General features: G+C 34.6%; 3 protein-coding genes across 5 annotated transcripts; 1 reads left to right on the forward strand and 2 right to left on the reverse strand.

Moving 5' to 3' along the window:
• Window positions 1-166: 166 nt before the first annotated feature.
• On the reverse strand, window positions 167-6,860 carry LOC123010037 (AN1-type zinc finger protein 6). 2 transcript variants are annotated; one of them, XM_044406658.1, is made up of 6 exons: window positions 6,729-6,860; window positions 6,202-6,228; window positions 1,401-1,642; window positions 1,211-1,339; window positions 852-999; window positions 167-799 (listed from the first exon to the last, which is right to left on the reverse strand). In XM_044406658.1, the coding sequence occupies exons 3-6, from the start codon at window positions 1,497-1,499 to the stop codon at window positions 651-653; spliced, it is 525 nt and encodes a 174-aa protein (XP_044262593.1). In that variant the 5' UTR covers window positions 1,500-1,642; window positions 6,202-6,228; window positions 6,729-6,860; the 3' UTR covers window positions 167-650. The 2 variants fall into 2 exon arrangements, with proteins under 2 accessions (XP_044262593.1, XP_044262594.1); XM_044406659.1 differs by lacking the exons at window positions 6,202-6,228; window positions 6,729-6,860 and adding an exon at window positions 3,897-4,119.
• Window positions 6,861-6,869: 9 nt separating this feature from the next.
• On the forward strand, window positions 6,870-8,451 carry LOC123010036 (translation initiation factor eIF-2B subunit alpha). Its single transcript, XM_044406657.1, has 8 exons — window positions 6,870-7,175; window positions 7,244-7,345; window positions 7,393-7,532; window positions 7,580-7,696; window positions 7,743-7,855; window positions 7,901-8,045; window positions 8,091-8,216; window positions 8,263-8,451. Exons 1-8 carry the CDS (start codon window positions 7,163-7,165, stop codon window positions 8,419-8,421), a joined length of 915 nt encoding a protein of 304 aa, XP_044262592.1. The 5' UTR covers window positions 6,870-7,162; the 3' UTR covers window positions 8,422-8,451.
• Window positions 8,452-8,690: 239 nt separating this feature from the next.
• LOC123010360 (tyrosine-protein kinase Fer) lies at window positions 8,691-19,358 on the reverse strand. Of its 2 annotated transcripts, XM_044407212.1 has the most exons (11): window positions 18,929-19,358; window positions 13,375-13,471; window positions 13,090-13,285; window positions 12,899-13,036; window positions 11,993-12,211; window positions 11,758-11,938; window positions 11,552-11,704; window positions 11,260-11,457; window positions 9,316-9,856; window positions 9,144-9,266; window positions 8,691-9,097 (listed from the first exon to the last, which is right to left on the reverse strand). In XM_044407212.1, exons 1-11 carry the CDS (start codon window positions 19,313-19,315, stop codon window positions 8,820-8,822), a joined length of 2,511 nt encoding a protein of 836 aa, XP_044263147.1. In that variant the 5' UTR covers window positions 19,316-19,358; the 3' UTR covers window positions 8,691-8,819. The 2 variants fall into 2 exon arrangements, with proteins under 2 accessions (XP_044263147.1, XP_044263148.1); XM_044407213.1 differs by lacking the exons at window positions 12,899-13,036; window positions 13,090-13,285; window positions 13,375-13,471; window positions 18,929-19,358 and having other exon boundaries at window positions 11,991-12,132.
• Between the last annotated feature and the right edge of the window lie 295 nt (window positions 19,359-19,653).

Raw genomic sequence — 19,653 nt, forward strand, 5'->3', positions numbered from 1 at the left:
AATTTAGTGTTAGTTGCAAAAAACTATGCTTCTGAAAGCAAGTCAATTACGACCAACGATCGATTAATAGATTAACTATGTGAGAAGAATTGTTGACGACCTATCTGAATCGAAACAAAATCAGACAAAACGTCATTTCTGACTGAGGTAACATATTATTTACATATCCATTAAGTTTTTGTATAATTTCCACTCTTCTACATGTAGAGAAAAATTCTAAATATACATGAAAAGCTCAACGAAATTAAGTGTCACAATAAAATGAACACTCCCGTTCTCTATGCACTCGACGACACTAACTTTTTCCACAGTGTTGGCAACATTGAAACAAAAACATTGATTATTCCACTCCTAAACAAAAATTAACTAAAATAGACAGAAAATCAGCCATTTTTAAACCCCGGCTTTCGTATAGTCCGACTATATACACAACAACAAAATCAAAAAAGCTTAAAATACATGGATTCTATACTTTCATTATTTATTTATAATCCGAAAAAAAATTTTTTTCAAAAAGGGTGGCAATTTTAACACTAGATGTCACTTTCTCGCACTAACACCCACCCCGCAGCGTCATAAATACATACACACACACTTTTGTTTTAGGCGGGATGTGGTGATTTTTGGTGCATGGCACTGTGTGGCGGGGTTCATATTTTTTGGATTTTTTCACCGACGACCACAGGATTGTTACGTCGGATTTCTTGCGCCCCCATTTCTCGATAGTTGAAACTGCAGTCGTGTTTATCGCTGTATCGATGGATCGCACAAAACAAACCTCCGCAACGGCACTCGAAACCTAAACACACATTATTAAATCAATCGGTTTTTCCCCCAATAAACACACTTACCAGTCAGGCCAACCTTCTTGCGGCACGTAGCACAACGATTTTTCTTCTTTTTGGCGTCTTTATCGGCATCTTTCTCTTCACCGTTTTGCTCCAATTCCGACGATGACACATCGGACGAATTCGGACCAGCGGCGGCTTCTTCCACACTCTAAACACCAAAAAAACAAAACAATTTTAAAAACTAACAAATTTCAACTATTTTTTGGCCACCTCATTTGTTAAATATTTACTTGACTCGTCCGGTTTGCTTCCGCTAGACATTACTACGAATTTTGACACAAAAAACTGTCACCGAGTAACAATGTCAATTTTTTTTTTTTTTGACATTAAATGTGTTAAACACAAATTTTTTCTATTACCTCGACGGAAAGTTCCGAAACGGGGGGAGACGTTAAATGATTGATTGTTGTTTGGGCCGTTGTTGTGTCCCTAAGGGCGCTAAGACTTGTAGGAGTGGATGGAAGTTGTTGTTTTTTCTTGAGGGCCTCCTAGAAAGAAAAAAAAAAGAGAAGAAAAAAAAATAAAAAAAACTAGTTTTGTCTCAATTACCTTATAACAGAGTGAGCAAAGACCATCCGTCGCCGGACTTCCGTAAAATCCACATCCGGAACGGCAAAGTGCTTGCATTGGATTGGACTCGCGCTCCATTGTTTTTTTTTTTACAAAAAATTAAAAACCACAACAAAAAATCAAAAACTCAAAAAATTAAAATTATGACGTGTTGAGGGTCCGAGTTGGTGATGGCGAGTCGAGTGGACACCCTGTCACGAAACAATACTTGATGGATTTATCTGAAAAAAAAAAAATTAAAATTACTTTTTTTGAATTTTAAAAAATTACTACTAATAACAATCGGTTTTTTGCATTAAAAACGTTCCAGAATTTGTAAAACATTACAAACATTTTATTATACAAGGTGTTTCTTCAATATTGTGAAAAAAAAACACAAAGAACAAAAAAAAATTATTTTAATGTGGTTGCAAATTTTCACAATGTTAAGTAACAGCCGAGTCACAAGATGGCCACTTGACGCCATTTTGAATATAATTGTTGGTATTTTTAATTTACCACAAATTAAGACATAATTATAAATAATACTTGATGAACTTATCTGGAAAAAAAAATTAAAATGAAAACAAAAAAAATATATTTTTTTTAATTTCGAAAAATTACTACTAATAACAACCGGTTTTTTGCATTAAAAACGTTCCAGAATTTGTAAAACATTACTAACATTTTATTATACAAGGTGTTTCTTCAATATTGTGAAAAAAAAAACACAAAGAACAAAAAAAAAATTAAATTATGTTAAAAAACACCCAAGTGAGAGTCGATTCACAAGATGGCCGCTTGACGCCATTTTGAATCATAATTGTTGGTATTTTTAATTTACCACAAAATTAAGACAAAATTACCAAATCGTATTGAATAAGAATTTCCTTCTCGTTCGAAAGCGATGACCTTGAATATTTTATACCGGGTGACCTAGTTTATGCTGTCTCTTGCACATTCAATTACCGAAAAAAAGAAAGCTCGTTATAAATACTCCACGTGTGTAATTCTTTCTCTTTCTCAATTTTTTTTAATGAAAAAAAAGAAAAGAAAAGTGATGATAAACAGTTGTGGTTGCGATAATTTCGTTATTTGGTTGGTAGTATTGCAAAATGTTGATTTCATGCGCAACACAAAGTTTAAAATTTTGTTTATGTACATTTAAATGAGACTTTCGTCATCAATTAATTATCATAAGAGAAATATTTTGCAAGGTAACACAATATGTCATAGAAAAAACCGTATTTTAAGTTTTATTAAAATCATGAAAATGAATGAAAGAAAGTGTATTGAAATAATAAGTGGATCTTGTTCTACTTTACACTTACGCAATAAAAGATAAATTTTTCACACGAACTTTTCGGACAAGTGGAACAAATAACGGAACCTGACTTTTACACATTATAAAACATTTCTTTTCGATTTATTTGAATCCGAAAATTTAATCTCTTAACAAAAACGCAACAACAACAATATTTTTATCGCAGTAGTCTATGGTTTGAGTTGTTGTTTTGGCACGTGTATCATCGAGTCGACCTTTATATTATATTGCTTGATTTTAGTCACGTGGTATATTCATGAAACAAAAGATACGTATGACGACATATCAATTTTGAAATGTTACGTCATTATCAAGTAGGCCGTTTCAATTGTTTTCATACTATGTATATTGATGGAAGTAGGCGACGGCGGCGGCGACATTCACTTGTTTAGCAAGAAATGTAGAACACGTGTCGCGGCCGACCGGTAAAATGAAAACACAACCGAAGATCAATCGGGGGAAGCTATGACGTCAAAAAAATAACTACAAGTTGGCCAAGAAATCGATACTGTTTTTGACATTTTTTCACAAACACCATCTTGATTTATTGTTGAAAATTAGAACTATTTTTGACAGCGATTGCTTTGTTTTCTTTCAAGTTTTTGACCAAATCAGAAAAAAAATCGTGCAAAAGAAACCAAAATGGCCACAACGTCGCCATTTTTCTCATCCCACGTGACCCACACAAAAATAGAGAAAACCGATCTGAATCACCGGACATCTAATAACAGTCTTGCCAACCTTCCAATCGGCAAGGTCACACATCAAAGGCCACAAACCCCAACTTCTTCCGGATATTTACCTCAAAAAAAAAAAACAACACCACACACACGTGTTGTACACATAATGTCACTAACCTCTCAAGGGCGAATTATTTTTTTTAATTACAGTTATTACTATTTTTAAACCATCGTAAAGGACAAAAAGTACAGCCAAGAGACGTAAAACAATTCAAATTATTTAAATGTGACGTCATGAAACGTCATTTGAAAACAACAAAAACGAATCGCAAGAAACGTGATTCATTTGTCATTCAATCGAGTTCAAATTCGAAAGAGATAACCCTATCGTGTCGACGAATGACGTCACACACATTCTTCGAAATCATTTTCCACACGAATCTAGTTGGCTTTTCCAACGCCACCCTATATTATATTATTTATCACACTCACCTGTCACGACATTTGTTTGTTTTTTTCTCTATTTCCCCCAGTTTCCTTTCTCATCCAAAAAGAAACAATACATTTATACACAGCTATTCATTCACTTGTTTTATCACAAAAAAAAAAAAATTGACGATCATCTAGCACACTAAGATAATATTGTGAAAGAACACTCCGCGTATTTACCACACGCCAAGCCTACTCGATTTCTACACTTCCAACGCACGACTGACGTCGTTGTCGTCGTCCCCGGATCTCGTATTGGGTTAAAATTGTGTTGTTTGCGCAACTCGTACAACACGTGCCAACCTAATGGCCAATAATGTGCGAGAAAAAGATGAAATGATAGAGACGCAATATGGCCGACACGTTGGAAAGTTGCCGAGTCAAGTCCATTAAAACGGCGCAAAAACGCATTATTTTTATTTTCAACGCTTGCTTAGACCAAAAATATAATAAATCCACCCAAAACAAATGAACTTGTAAAATATATAACACAAGGTCGATGACTACTAGATCAACAAACTCGGAGAGATACACTTCCGGGATATGATGACAGGTGGTGTCATACAGGTGTACCACACAGTATTATTATCTATTTTGTTTTCGATTCTTTGTCTACGATGACTCGATTCGTTTTTCTTCGAAAATAATTGATGCGTTCGTTGTTTAGTAACGACCTCGGATGCACGACGACCTTCTAGATCGTCGTCAGCTGATGGGTGCGCAAAAATTCGAGAAAAAAATTTTTTTTGTGTGCGCACACGAGTAACGTCAAGGTCTATGTGATTTTTCGTTAATATAATTAACAAGAGGAGAAATTTTACGAGTCTATGGTCTGGTGAATCGCATTTTCGTCGTAAAAAACAATAACACGACGATTTGTTGCGCAAAACAATTTATTTTTAGAAAATTAATAAAAAAAAAAAAACAGTTGGTAGAACTGAAAATACGAGAAAATCTATTTCAGATAACAGTTTTTGGCGATTAAATTAGCTTCAAATCGAAAAAAAGACTTCACGGAACGTAATTTCACAAAAAAAAATAAATATAATATAAAAAATTTTTGGGCGGAGCGATCATTTTTAGGGTGGAGTCGGTCTAAATGACAGACCAGGAAGGCGGAGCTACTTGAAACCGACAAATCAGAAACAATTAGTTCAATTAACGATTTCATTTGTTTAAATAATTTTTTCAAATTGTCACACGACTTTTCAAAAAATTGGAAAAAATTCTAAACAGTTTCGTATTTTTTAAAAATCGTCAAAAACAACAATCTTGTTAAATTACTTAGGAGGCGGAGCTTATCATGTTCAAAGGCGAAGTCATTTTAAATTCAACTATTTTTTTTTTAAATAAAACAAATTTTACCAACATTAAACGATAAAATTTCCCAAGCCCCACCCACTAATTTCCATCTCGTCAACAATAACACGACGACTTGTTGCGCAAAACAATTAATTTTTAGAAAATTAATAAAAAAAACTTGGTAGAACTGAAAATACGAGAAAATCTATTTCAGATAACAGTTTTTGGCGGTTAAATTAACTTAAATTTGCTTCAAAAAATAAAAAATTCAAAAGTACAAAAATTAAATTTTGACAAAAGAACAATACAATTATCCAATATAAAAAAATTGTGGGCGGAGCTACTTGAAACCGACAAATCAAAAACAAATATTTCAATATACACATTCACTTGTCACACGACTTTTCAAAGAATTGGAACAAAAATCTAAATAAACAGTTTTTATTTTTTTTTAATTTATTTATTTTTTCATTCAATTTCCCAAGCCCCACCCACTAATTTCCATCTCGTCAAAACTCCGCCTCCACGGTTTGAATCGTCTTTGTTTTCCCACTGTTGGCAACCTTCCAAAATGAAAAATCACCGAAAAACACACACACACACACACGTCAAAAACAAAAATATTTATTATTTACATCGAAACGTGTGCCATGATGAAACGCACAATTTTTGTTTTTGCGGTAAAGCTTTTGTTTACTTGTCGCAGACAGTCTTTGACCTTCCCGTTCAAATTTACCCCCGCTCCCCTACTCGTGCGTTCATTGACCTCGAAAAACCCCATCTTCCCTTACGCATACACATTTAGGGTGCATAATTCGACCTTGCGGCCCAATTATTCATCAGGACCGGACTCGAAATCGATAACACAGGACCGTATTTGAGAATCAATAGCGGAGGCGGCGATTTCACTCTCGCTACCACCACCGTCGAGACGCGACTATATCGATCCGGGGGCGGCGGTTACGCCGCCCCCCAAAAATTAATTTAAACACAGACACACACTTACCATACTAGGAAGTTGGTGAGTTCACACCTGGAAAAAAAATTGTTTTTATTTGAGTCATAGTAGGCTTGTATAAGTCACGTGATTTTGACATTTTGTAATTAGAAAGCGAAATTTTTGACAAAATTAAGTGATAAAAAATCTCAAGGTTTTCGACCGTCAAGGCTGCCAACCTAAATGATCGATAAATTATCGTTTCTCATTTGTTTACTCCGGAAATTGAGATCGTGCCAAAAATCCCCAACAAAAATAAAAATATCCACGTCAATCATAATTAATCGTTCGATTCGGGGATGGAAACATTGAAAAAAGCCCCAAAAAGCCCCCGTTTTACCGGTGGCGGAGTCTCCTGGGGGCCCATCGCCTACTAACAATGAAGCAGAAAGTAACTGTACTAAGGAAAATGGCGACAGACAATTATCGATACTTGGGCCAACATATTGCGCAAATTTCGGCCACAAGGGGGCTTTAAGGGGCACAATTTCACAACATGGGGGCGCAAAAACACCCAAAGGACGCTTTGTACTTACATAAAGGTAATTTTAGGCCAAAATAATCCAAAAAAAACTGAACGATGACAGGGCAATCCACATCAACTACACAATTGATAAAGTTGGACTGGTAATGACACGTGACCGAAATGGAGCGCTCGGATTGGTCGACTAAAAAATGTTGTTAAAGCGACATCTACACCCAAATACCACGATTTTTTTATTACAGCGTGATTTATTAAACCAAACTATGCACACGTTTTATACACAGTGTTTAAATAAATCAAACATATGTATGATTTTTATTTTGATGAATTAAGCCGCGACGGTTGTGACATTAACCACAGTCAAGGCTACGTCGGTAAGGAAGTGCACACGTCAATCATAAAGCAAGGTTATGTCAATTAATTTAAACGAAGAAAAAACTCATTTGTGACACTGATTTGACTCTGAGACGTAGGATTTGTCACAAAATGGATAAACTAGGTACGAATTTCACACTTGTGCAAGGTTTTAGTCGATTTATGGTCACACATATGTGCCCCCTGTTTCAGAAGTAAAAGCCTTTTTTGATAAAACTATCGCTGAAAATGAAGACCTTTCGGTGGGGGTTGTTGCTATAATGACCCTCATGAAAATCATCGAAAAGTATCAAGGTTAAATTCACTTAAACTCGATTCGAAAACCTAACCTCACATTTTAGATAACACAGTCCAGGGGCTTGATGAGAACCTCAAATTGGGTATTTTGGCCATAAAAACGTCCGACTACCCCGTCACAGCTATAAATTCCGGTTGCGAACTCTTCATGAGGTTTATAACATTGGCAAAACTTGATTATAATGTACCCCATTTAAGTGTCTCAATTTTCACTAAACAGCCCCATTTTAGAGCTTTGAGCAATGCAGAAACGTTATGTTAGAACGTGGCAACATATTTCTCAATAGATTGAAACAATGCCGGTCTAAAATCGTCAAATTAGCAACAAAATTTATCGCTGATGGTTCTGTAAGTCTCAAAGGGGGCCCTTGTCACTTTTAATACAAACTTTTAGAAAGTCCTCACACATTCAAGGTCCCGTGTCGTACTTAAAACCTTGATAGAGGCCTCACGTCAAGGCAAACAATTTGAAGTCTATGTTACTAAATCCGCCCCTGATAACAGCGGGTAAATCCCATAAATTGCATGTTTTTTTTTAATATGACGTTTCAGGGACGTAATGTGTAAAAATCTAACGAATGAGGGAATCCCCTGTACTATAATTCTCGACTCGGCTATTGGTTACGTCATGGAACAAGTCGATTTTGTCATGGTGGGGGCCGAAGGTGTTGTCGAAAGTGGCGGAATCGTCAATAAAGTAAACACATGATTTGTCTCATTTTTTTTAATTTAGTTTTGTCAGGTTGGTAGTTACACAATGGCGGTTTGTGCAAAAGAAATGAAGAAACCGTTCTATGTCTTAACGGAGAGTTTCAAATTTTCGCGTCTTTTTCCACTAAATCAGGGGGATTTACCCCCGGAATATAAGGTAAATCGTGGTTGAGACAGTCGGAAGTTAATTGTCGGTATTACAGTATTCTACAAGTTCGCGTCAACTAAATGACAGAGATTTCAAGAAAATTCACCCTTTGGTGGACTACACGCCCCCATCTTATCTCACACTATTGTTCACCGATTTGGGTATTTTGACACCAAGTGCCGTCAGTGACGAATTAATTAAACTTTATTTGTAATAATTGTAATAAAATTTGTGACTCAAGTTACGTCGCTCATTTTGACATATCACCCTGTTCCCATGGTTACACAAAATTGTTATTTTCGAATAAAACGATTATTAAATGAAAAAAATTGATCAAACTTGTTGAATACATTACGTATTTATTGTCACAATCACAATGATTTGCTAAAATTGTGTTTAAGTGTTTATAATCGGTGAAAATGCGAGTTTGTGTCTAAGGTTGCGAGTGTTTTTTTCGCGTTATCATAGTAACAAGATGGCGCATTTTTTAAATAAAACGTTTATTCAAAAAAAGTCAGTCAAACTTTTTACAATAAAATACAAGTTATAAAATGTTTTAATCAACGTCACAATCACAGTAATTATAGCACACTTGATATTGGCAATTTCTGATCACAGGAATGACACTCTATAGGCGGCACAAAGTGTCTCAACGACGGTGTAAATCTGTTCAAAATTGGGTCGATTTTCGGGTTTATATTCCCAACATCTGAGCATAAGGCGATACATTTCGTCGGGGGTGTTGTCAGGGGCCGGCATTCGATAGCCCGAATCGATTTTTTCCCGGGCTTTGGAGTTACTCATACCGCTATAAGGGGTTCCCCCGTGTGAGAAAATCTCCCAACAGAGGATTCCGTAACTCCAGACGTCGCAAAGTGAGGTGTATTTGCCTAAAAGTGAGGTTATGATTGTGTTTCACAAGTTGGGGGGAATTACCGAAATTGAGTGCTTCAGGAGCCGTCCATTTAATCGGGATTTGTTTCATACCATCTGAAACTATATATTCCTCCTCCTCTCGTGACATTCCAAAATCGGAGATTTTAACAACATTGTTGTAGCCTAAAAAACGACGTGTAAAACCCCGAAATTAGTTAGTGTTCTGTATTACCGACTAGGCAATTCCTCGCGGCTAAATCCCGATGAATGCAATTCTTTGATTCTAGATACCTCATTCCAGCTGCTGCATCTAGACACATTTTCATTAATTGTGCATCAGTGAGGGCTGTTTTTTTTCGGAGGAAAGTCAAGAGGGAACCCCCGGGTACCAATTCCATGACAATCATGATTGGTTGTTTTTGTACACAAATCCCAATGAGTTTGACAATGTTTGGATGGTCGTATTGTTTGAGGATTCGGCCCTCTTGGAGGAATTTCTTCTTGTGGTCTTCGGGGAGGGTGACACGACAGGTTTTGACGGCGACGACGTCGTTGCTGTTTTTGAGTTGGGCGCGATAGACGTCGCCGAAATTGCCACGACCGATTTTGTCCAAGAGGACGACGTCGTCGTTGTTGAGTTCCCAGCGTTCGCGAGGAATGGGCTTGTAGAGGAGGGCCCCCGAACGGCCGGTTACGGGAAGACCGCTGGTGTATTGGTAGAGGATTAGGTCGCGGATGCTGGGGAAAGCGGGGCCCTCGAAGCGGTAATGACCCTGAAAAACACATTTTTTGTTGTAATTTTGCGATTTTTTTTCTCTGGAAATATGAGATTGTGGGGGTTGAGGTTTTGACAGTTTGGGGGCCTTGTTGTGGCCGATTTGGCATGAAAAAATTATTCAAATCTCTTGCATAGAAGTGTGCGAAAATATTTTTTTTTGGATCAATAGTTGACTAATTTTAAAAATTCGTATTTTTGAAATGGGGTGCGTGGAACGTGTGAACTTTTGGCATAATATAGACTCGGGTTGTGGCCACAACTCGTACAATTTTCATAAAGAAACCTTTATTAGAAAAAATTTAAAAAAATTGTACATTTATTCTGAGACAATTTAGAAAAAAATTAATTTTAACGAATTTGGGATTTTTTTTCTCGGAAAGTATGAGATTGCGGATTTTGTCCTTTTGCCAGATTGGAGGCGTTGTTGTGGCCTACTTGGCCTGAAAAAAATCATTAAAAAATCTTGAATGGAAGTATGTGAAAAAATTTATTTTGATCAACAAACGACTAATTTAAAGTCTAATTTCAAAAATTCGTATTTTCAAAACGGGTCGCTTGGAACGTTTGCCCTTTTGGCACATTATAGACTCAAATGTTGACTATAAATCGTGCAATTTTCGTAAAACAAATCCTATTAAAAAAAAATAAAAAAATCGTAAACACATAATTGCATTCAAATTTTTTTTTTTAATTCCACAATCAAATGTTTTATAACTCGAAAACTGACCGAAATTTTTTTCTGAAATTTTAGCATCCCACAAGCCTAATTATTATCAATCAATGTTGTAAATTACATTAACCTGAAAAAATATTGTTGGGCCAAGACGCTTCAAAGAAAGGTGGGCTCATTCCAACATAGCTAACCTCTGAGCAATTTTCAAGGTCAAAATCACTTGCAAAAATTTTCAAAAAAAGTAAACCTTGGCCTACCAATTGCAAATCTATGCTCAGTTTTAAAATAACTTAATTCCATTTAATTTATTCTTAATTCCAATAATTTTAATTGTCCCAAAAAAGAAAAATTTTTAACACAAAAACGGGACGATGGTTTTTGATTAAATTTTGTAGACGAGTAGACCCCACAATTGCCCATCATGGGTAAAAATTTCATTTACCAAAAAAAATTATTTTCGAAACCAAGCACTATTATGGATAATGTACCTCAATTAATTTTCAAGGTCAAAAACGCGTTTCAAAATTCCGAAAAAAATCAGTGGTAGATAATGAACCGTTGATTACAAATCTGTAATTATTTCTAACCTAACTTGAATCGTTTTTAGGTACAATTTTTTGATCAAACAAAAATAAAAATTTTGATAACTTAAAAACTACAATTTCCACAATCACGTGACTCTTAATTGCGCGCCAAATTCAAAAAATGTCAAAATCCATACTCACTTCCGCTGTTGTTTGCACAATAAAATGCTTATGTCCACCCCAACAAACCGAAAGCACAGTTTGACATTCATCATTTCGGGTAGTTTCCCGAACCAAAAAGTCGCCATCTTGGGTCAATAACCTCACAACTTCCTCCCTTGGTAACACCCCATGGAACCACTCTTCATCCACTAATGACTTATTCGTCGTCATAGAAACCTAAATATTATGATTAGACACGCCCCCTTTTTATCATCAATCAATCAATGTTAGTTAGAAAGAGACAGAAAATGTTAGTGAAGCCACCACCTACAGGATCGCCCCCTTCGCTCCTTGGGGCGGAATCCCTCCTCCCCTTTGTACGTGGGGGCGCAACCGGCGATGCCGGCGCCGATTTTCGCCGAAACGGCTTACGAAACATACCGACAAATTGCGTGAAAGATCGTTTCGTATCAGGAGTGCCAACCTACAATCGCTAAATAGTCCCAACACCAATGAAAAAAAAATCACTAAAATCACCTGTTCGCTGGAATTAGTGATAAAAGTCTGATTATCGATTGATAAGTCACAACCGGAAGGAACTTCCTCACATCCTAATTCATTCAAAGCACTCTTGATCAATTCCGTTTGTTTTAACATTTTACGTTCTTGACATTTGAGTTCGTTTAGTTCTTTTTTTGATGTTTCAGCAATTGCCAACCTACAAAAAACACAAATTGTTAGTGATTGTTGGGGGATTTATGTAAAGGCACACCTGGTGGTGGGGGTATTTTCAGGGGGTTTACCGTTTTCGGTTAAATTGCTACGTTTTTCTTGATTTTCTTTAATACTGCTTTCTAATTCAGATAATTTATTTCTCAACCATTCAACTGTTAAATTATCGACGGTTAATTGGTTGGGGAGTAATTTTCCAGCGCTGTCTTCGACCAAACTCTCGTCAAACGTGAATTTCACCGGCTCAGTTGGCGTAGTCCTAAAATCAATTTAGTTCACAATTTACCCCAAAAATTCAAGTCAAAAGTTAATTGTCGGTATTACAGAATTCTGCAAGTTCGCAGAGAATGAGAGGAATTTCAAAAAAATTCACACCTTGGTGGACTACACGCCCCCATCTTGTCTCACATTGATTTCACCAATTTGTGAATTTTGACCCCAAGTGCCGTCAGTGACGAATTAATTAAACTTTATTTGTAATTGTAAATAAAATTTGTGACTAAAGTTACGTCGCTCATTTTGACATTATTACCCCGTTCCCATGATTACAAAATGTTTTTTTCGAATAAAACGATTATTAAAGAAAAAAATTAGTCAAACTTGTTGAATAAATTACGTTTTTAATGTCACAATCACAGTGATTCGCTAAAATTGTGTTTAAGTATTTTTAATTGAGACTTTGTGACTAAGGTTACGTAAATTTTACCGGGTCAGTTGACGTAGTCCTAAAATAAAAAATGTCAAGTTAGTTCACAATTTTGGCGGGAAATACGAATTTAAAACCGATTTTTGGCCAAAAACCCAACTTTTTACTCAAAATAACCAGAATTGTTTAAAGTAGTAGGCCTGGATTAGTGTTTTTCCTCAAATTTTCGCATATTGGTGCAAAAGTGTCAATTATTTTGGCGGGAAATTTGAATTGGGAGTGTGTAGGGGAAACCCTTACTTGTGTTTCTCGGTGAAATCTTTGTATTCTTCGGTCGGCTTGACCGTTTCAAGACTCGTTTCGATCCTTTTTTGTATTTCTCGAAACTTCTCCGAAGTACAGTCGGACGCCGTTACAATGTCTTGCAAAATTTGTTTCCTGCGTTGGCACAAAAAATAAGATTTTTCGTTTTTGTGTATTTGCGCACTCACCAAGCCCCAATGAAGGCTTCCTGAAGGGATTGTTGGTGTTCCAAAAGTCCGGGAAGTAAGACAGTCCGGAAATCCTTCTCGAATTCCACCGCTTCGCACAAAAGTAAAACGTATTCGTTGTGTGTCAAATGTAATTTTCTGCAAGCTTTCTGATATTTGTCTCTTACGTCGTCTAATTTTCTACCGCCTCGGCCGGCTGTAAAGTTAAATTTGTTTTTTTGGGTTTTTTTGCTATTTTTAGAACTTGGCGATGATTTGAAGGTTCTTTCACTTTGGACTACTTACATTTGACGTAGTGTTCCTCGAATCGTGAACGCATCAGTTTGTACAGTTCGAGGTACTTCTGGTATTCGGATTTTTTACGGTTGACTTCGTCTGATAACTGAAAAAATACCAAATAAAAAATTATTTTACTCGAAATTTGGGATTTTTTTTCCGGGGAAAGTAGGGGATTGCGGGTTATGACCTTTTGGCAGTCGAGTGGGCTTATTGTGGCCTACTTGGCCTGAAAAAATCATTCAAAAATCTGGAGTGGAAGTGTGTGAAAAAAATATTTTTTGAACCAACACTCAACTAATTCAAAGTTCAATTTCAAAAATTCGTATTTTGAAAATGGGGCGCTGGCAACGTTGGCATAACATAGACTCGGGTCGTGGCCACAACTCATACAATTTTCGTAAAGAAATCTCTATTAGAAAATTAAAAAAAAATCATATGTTTATTCTGAGACAAATTAGAAAAAAATTAATTGTTACAAATTTGGGAATTTTTTTTCTCGGAAAGTATGAGATTGCGGATTTTGTCCTTTTGCCAGTTTGGAGGCCTTGTAGTGGCCTACTTGTCCTGAAAAAATTATTAAAAAATCTTGAATGGAAGTATGCGAAAAAAATTTTTTTTGATCAACAAACGACTAATTTAAAGTCTAACTTCAAAAATTCGTATTTTCGAAATGGAGCACTTGAAACGTGTGCCCTTTTAGCATAATATAGACTCGAGTTGTGGACACAACTGGTACAATTTTCATAAAGAAATCTCTATTAGTAAAATTTTAAAAAATTCCAACATTTTTTCTGAGACAAATTAGAAAAAATTTAATTGTTACAAATTTAGGATTTTTTTTCTCGGAAAGTATGAGATTGTGGATTTTGCCCTTTTGCCAGTTTGGGGGTCTTATTGTGGGTTACTTGACCTGAAAAAATTATTCGAAACTTTAGGGTGGAAATGTGTGAAAAAAATTATTTTTAGACCAACAGTCAACTAATCCAAAGTTTAATTTCAAAAATTCATATTTTCGAAACGGGGCGCTTGGAACGTTTGCCCTTTTGGCATATTATAGACTCAAGTCTTGACTATGAATGGTGCAATTTTCGTAAAACAAATCCTATTAAAAAAAAATTAAAAAATCGTAAACTCACTATTGCATTCAAATTTTTTTTTCAAAATTTCAAAATCAAATGTTTATAACTCGAAAACTGACCAAAATTTTTTTCTGAAATTTTAGCATCCCACAAGCCTAATTATTATCAATCAATGTTGTAAATTACATTAACCAGAAAAAAACATTGTTGGGCCAAGACGTTTCAAAGACAGGTGGGCTCATTCCAACATAGCCAACCTTTGAGCGATTTTTAAGCTCAAAATCACTTACAAAAATTTTCAAAAAAAGTAAACCTTGACCTACCAATTGCAAATCTATACTCAGTTTTAAAATATCTAAAATAATTGAAAATTTATTGATTATTATTAATTAAAAAAGAAAAATTTATAACACAAAAACGGGATGATGTTTTTTGATTAAATTTTGTGGACAAGTAGACCCTATAGTTGCCCATCATTGGTAAAAATTTCATTTACCAAAAAAAATTATTTTCGAAACCAAGCACCATTATGGATAATGTACCTCAATTCATTTTCAAGGTCAAAAACGCGTTTCAAAACTCCGAAAAAAATCACAGTGTTAGATAATAAACCGTTGATTACAAATCTGTAATTATTTCAAACCTAATTTGAATCGTTTTTAAGCCACAATTTTTTGATCAAACAAAAATAAAAATTTTGATAACTCAAAAACCCCAATTTTGGTAGTCGAAAGACCTGACTATAGCCAATCCCTGGTGTAATTTGCACAACCACGTGACTCTTAATTGCGCGCCAAATTCAAAAAGTGCCAAAATCCATACCAAAAAAACCTTTTTCTCGCTCCTTTTCTCGCCTCAATAAACAAGTACAGTTATAGGTATGTGGGGACAAGAAGTGTCGTAGCTCACATGTGGTTCAAAGTACAGCTTGGCCAATCACCTTCATCGAAAACTGGCCATCGGTGTGTGTGTGGTTTTTAAGTCAATGAACCTCCTCACTCACAAGAGTGGACAATTACGCAAGTGTGCAACGGACATGACATTTGCCTACTTTTGCGCTTATTGTCAGGTTCATTGAACCCCAATAAGGGGGCTAAACGAGGTTACCAGAATCTCGCCGCGAGCTGGACGCCAAACGAGGCCAATTTCCCCAATAAAAATTCAAATTTCGCGCCCTTTTAATTTGTTGTCATGGCGGGAAATTTAATTTTTTTGTAAAATTTCCATTAAAATAGTTTCGAAACGACTTTTAAATGGAGGTGAAATTCGGCTAATCGCAAAACCTTGAAGTTAATTCGCTTATCGCTCAACACAATAGAAAAAGAAAACAAGTTTTCGATCCATAAAACACCGAAAATTGATCGAAAAGTCGTCGTCTCGCCACTTCACCTTGACTTTTGTTCTTCTCCGAATAGAAAGAAGCTCAACATCAGGTAGAAATTCTATTTATAAAAAGGTTCGTCGTCGTTGATTCATTCCTTGTAAAATTTTTGAATATTTCTCTGTAATTCTAATGTTGTTAAACAACAACAACAACAACATCTACCTGAGTGTAATTCTTAATCAGGAAAAAACTTATTTACATTTCCTTTGTCTGACACGAGATTTCGCTTTAAATGCCGCCTGGAATCGACCTCCATAAAGAAGTCAATTGGATCAATTAAACGAATTAACAAACCGATGACGAAGACACTATTTTCGCAGTTGATTCAAATTTACCGCCAAAATTTTTCATTTGACCCACTTTTTGAACACAAAAAATCGGAGAGATTTTGACAAAAAAACTATTTTTAACAAACATTTTAAACTAAAAACGAGAATTGTTGATTTTTCATGTCCAACTGAGGCATGAAATTTAGAACAAAAACTTTATATCGACTTTAAACACTTTAATTTTTCAAATCCTTCGATGGAAACGAATTTTAATGTGAGTTAAAAAAGCAATGAATGAACAAACAAACTTTACTGCAATTAAAAAAATGTTTACTAAATAGGCAACAAAAAACTGTCGAAAAAGAAGACAGTCAAGAAAAAAAATTTGATCAAAAATCTTATTTTCCCCATTTTTTACACACAAAAAATTGGAGAGATTTTGACAAAAAAAACTATTTAACAAAAATTTGAGAATTGTTGATTTTTCATGTCCAACTGAGGCATCAAATTTAAATAATTTTTCCAAATTTAAGTGTTTCCATAGAAATTAAGTTAAAAAAGGAACGAATCAAACAAACAAAACATTGTTGAATGTTTACTGGAATTAAAAAAAAAATGTTTACGAAATAGGCAACGAAAAATAGAAAAAATTTGTCGAGAAAGAAGACAGTTGGGGCGAGAAAAGGAAAAATATTTTAGAAAAAAGTGAAAAAACTGTCAAAACTTCACAAAATGTGATCAGTTTTCAATTTTTCATGGCCAATTTTCCAAATCGGACATCTTTTTTTATAAAAATAAAATAAAAAAAAAACATTGTTCAAATTTAAAACAGTATGGTTTACTAAATAAACAAAGAAAACTGTAAAAAATAGAAAAAAAAAAACGTATTACAAAAAATTAAAACGTAATAAAATTTGAATTTTTCATATCTAATTGAGGAATTAATTTTATAAGTGCAAAAACTTGTTGACTTTACAGATTTCGGTTTTTCAAGTCCATCTAAGAAAACAAATTATTATTTTTTGTACAACTAAACAATCAAGAGAATTGCTGACGGTTTTAACACAATTTTGTTTACTAAATAGACAAGGAAAAATATGCATAATTTGAAAAAGAAAAGAAAAAAAATGTCGATGAAGTTAGTTTTTCAAGACCTTCCAGGCAAACAAATTGTCTTTGTTGTGAAATCACAATTGAAAATAATTAAAAAAATTAGAAACTTAGAAAAAGCATTTAAAAATGATAATCCAAATGAATGCAAAACATTAAATTTTGATTTTTCGTGTCTAACTATGGAATCAAAATTTGTAGCACAAATTACATTTTTCAAATCTCATTAGGGATACAAATTGAAACATATTAAAAAAAAAAGAATAACAAATAAAACAACGTTGTTAGACGTTCACTGAAATTAAAAAAAAAATTGTTTACTAAATAGGCAACGAAAAAAAATAGAAATGACAAAATGTGATCAATTTTGGAATTTTCATGGCCAGCTGAGGACACGAATTTGTACACTCTTTTTTTTCCAAATTCTGCTGCGCACACAAATTACATTTTTTATAAAAATAAAATAAAATATCCTTCTATTTAATAAATAGACAAAGAAAAATAAAAAAGCAGAAGCAAATTTTGATTTTTTTTGTCCCACTATGGAATCAAATTTAGTTGTAATTTCTGGATTTTGGAAACAAATCTATTTTTTTGTTAAACTAAACAATAAAGAAAATCGCTGATCGTTTCTTCAAATTTAAAACAATTTTATTTACTAAGTAGGCAAGAAAAAATATATATAAATTAGAAAAGAATGTCGAGAAAAAAATTTTAAAAAGCAGTTTTTAATTTTTACTGACTAATCAAAGAATCAAATTTAGAGGCACTAAAAATCGATAAATTTCATTTTTCAACTCCTTTCAGGGACACAAACTGTCTTTATTGTGAAATTACAATTTTCGTGTCCAACTATGCAATTAAATTTCGTAGCAAAAACTCACATTTTTCAAATGTCATGAGGGATACAAATATGTTTTCATAAAAAACAATGAATAAAACAACGACGTGAAACGTTCAATAAAATTTAAAAAAATTATTTACTAAATAGGCAACGAAAATGGAAAAAAATGTAGGCCAGCTGAGGAACACTCTTATTTTCCAAATCCTACTGCGTACACAAATTTAATAATTGTTTTTATAAAAATGAAATAAAACATAAACCAAGCTATTTAAATAGTTAAAAAAAATGGCCATGGAAAATTAAAAACTGATCACATTTTGTGAACGTTTTGACAGTTTTTTCACTTTTTTCGAAAATAAGTTATGCTACTAAATTTGAACCCACAGTTGGACACGAAAAGCCAAAGTTTCATGTTTTGCATTTATTTGGATCACCACCTTTAAAGAGTTTTTCTTTTTTTCTTTAATTTTTATTCCCTATTTTGTAAACAAAATTATTTTAAATTGTCAGTCAGTCAATTCAACGCTTTTAACGATTTTTTTTCAGTTGTTTCTCAAACTTCAATTTTTCCGCCTTTTTTCTGAACTATTTCTTCTTTTCTCATTACAATTGTCTTTTTTGCAATTTTTGCAAGCAAGAATAAAAATGAAATAAAACCAAGCTATTTAAATAGATAAAGAAAAATAAAAATCGAGAGGCAAATTTTTCATATCCAACTATGGAATCAAATTTAGTGCAAAAACTTGTAGTTTCCAGATTTTTGTGTATTCAAAATAATTTTGTTGGCACAGTAGGCAATAAAAAATGTAAAAAAGCGCCCTAGTTTCGCCCCATTCCTTTGTTATTTCATGGGCGTTGTATTCCCATCACTCACATGCGTAAACTGCAATAAAATCCTCGCATGTTCCTCCTGATAGGCCTTCTTCATCTTCCTCTTCTCGGCGTAGATGCCATTCAACGCCTCCATCACCTTTGTCTCAATCGTTTCAGCATTCTGTTTGATCAACTTTCCCGTGTTTTCCAACTCCTCCATCATGGTCCTCCACGTGGCGGCGACTAAACTCCCTTGGAGGTCATCTCCTCGGTCCAACTTCAAGCCCTGGGTGGCCACCGAGCCCAACGCCACTGCGTACTCGCGATCGCACCGCACTTTTGATAAAATACACCGTTTCATCGAGTCGAGGAGACGCAATTCGGCCTCCTGGCGCGAGAGGAGGGCCTCATGGGCGCTCTTCCCCTGCAAATTGCTAGAAAAACCCATCGTTACATGTTTGACGCTGCAGGGAAGACTGAGGAGGAGGGACCCACGACGGGTTATACTTAGAAAGAGGTGTGGGCTGGGTGTTGGGGGTAATGGGTGGACTTGAAGCGGCATCTTTCAAACAAAACGTGAACGACGATTTCATTTTCCTTGCCTATTTTGGAAACAAATACAAAAAATTGTTTCCTCAAAAGGACTTGCAAAATTAAGTTTATGAACTCGAAATTTGATTATTTATTAAACCCTACTGTTTTACATTCGAACAATTTTTTTTTAATTTTATTTTTATAAGATGTCCGATTTGGAAAATTGGCAATGAAAAATTAAAAACTGATCAC

Source organism: Tribolium madens, unplaced genomic scaffold, assembly GCF_015345945.1.
Source record: "Tribolium madens isolate multiple individuals breed KSU strain unplaced genomic scaffold, Tmad_KSU_1.1 Scaffold_7;HRSCAF=85;Tcas5.2_LG10, whole genome shotgun sequence".
Lineage (NCBI taxonomy): Eukaryota > Metazoa > Arthropoda > Insecta > Coleoptera > Tenebrionidae > Tribolium > Tribolium madens.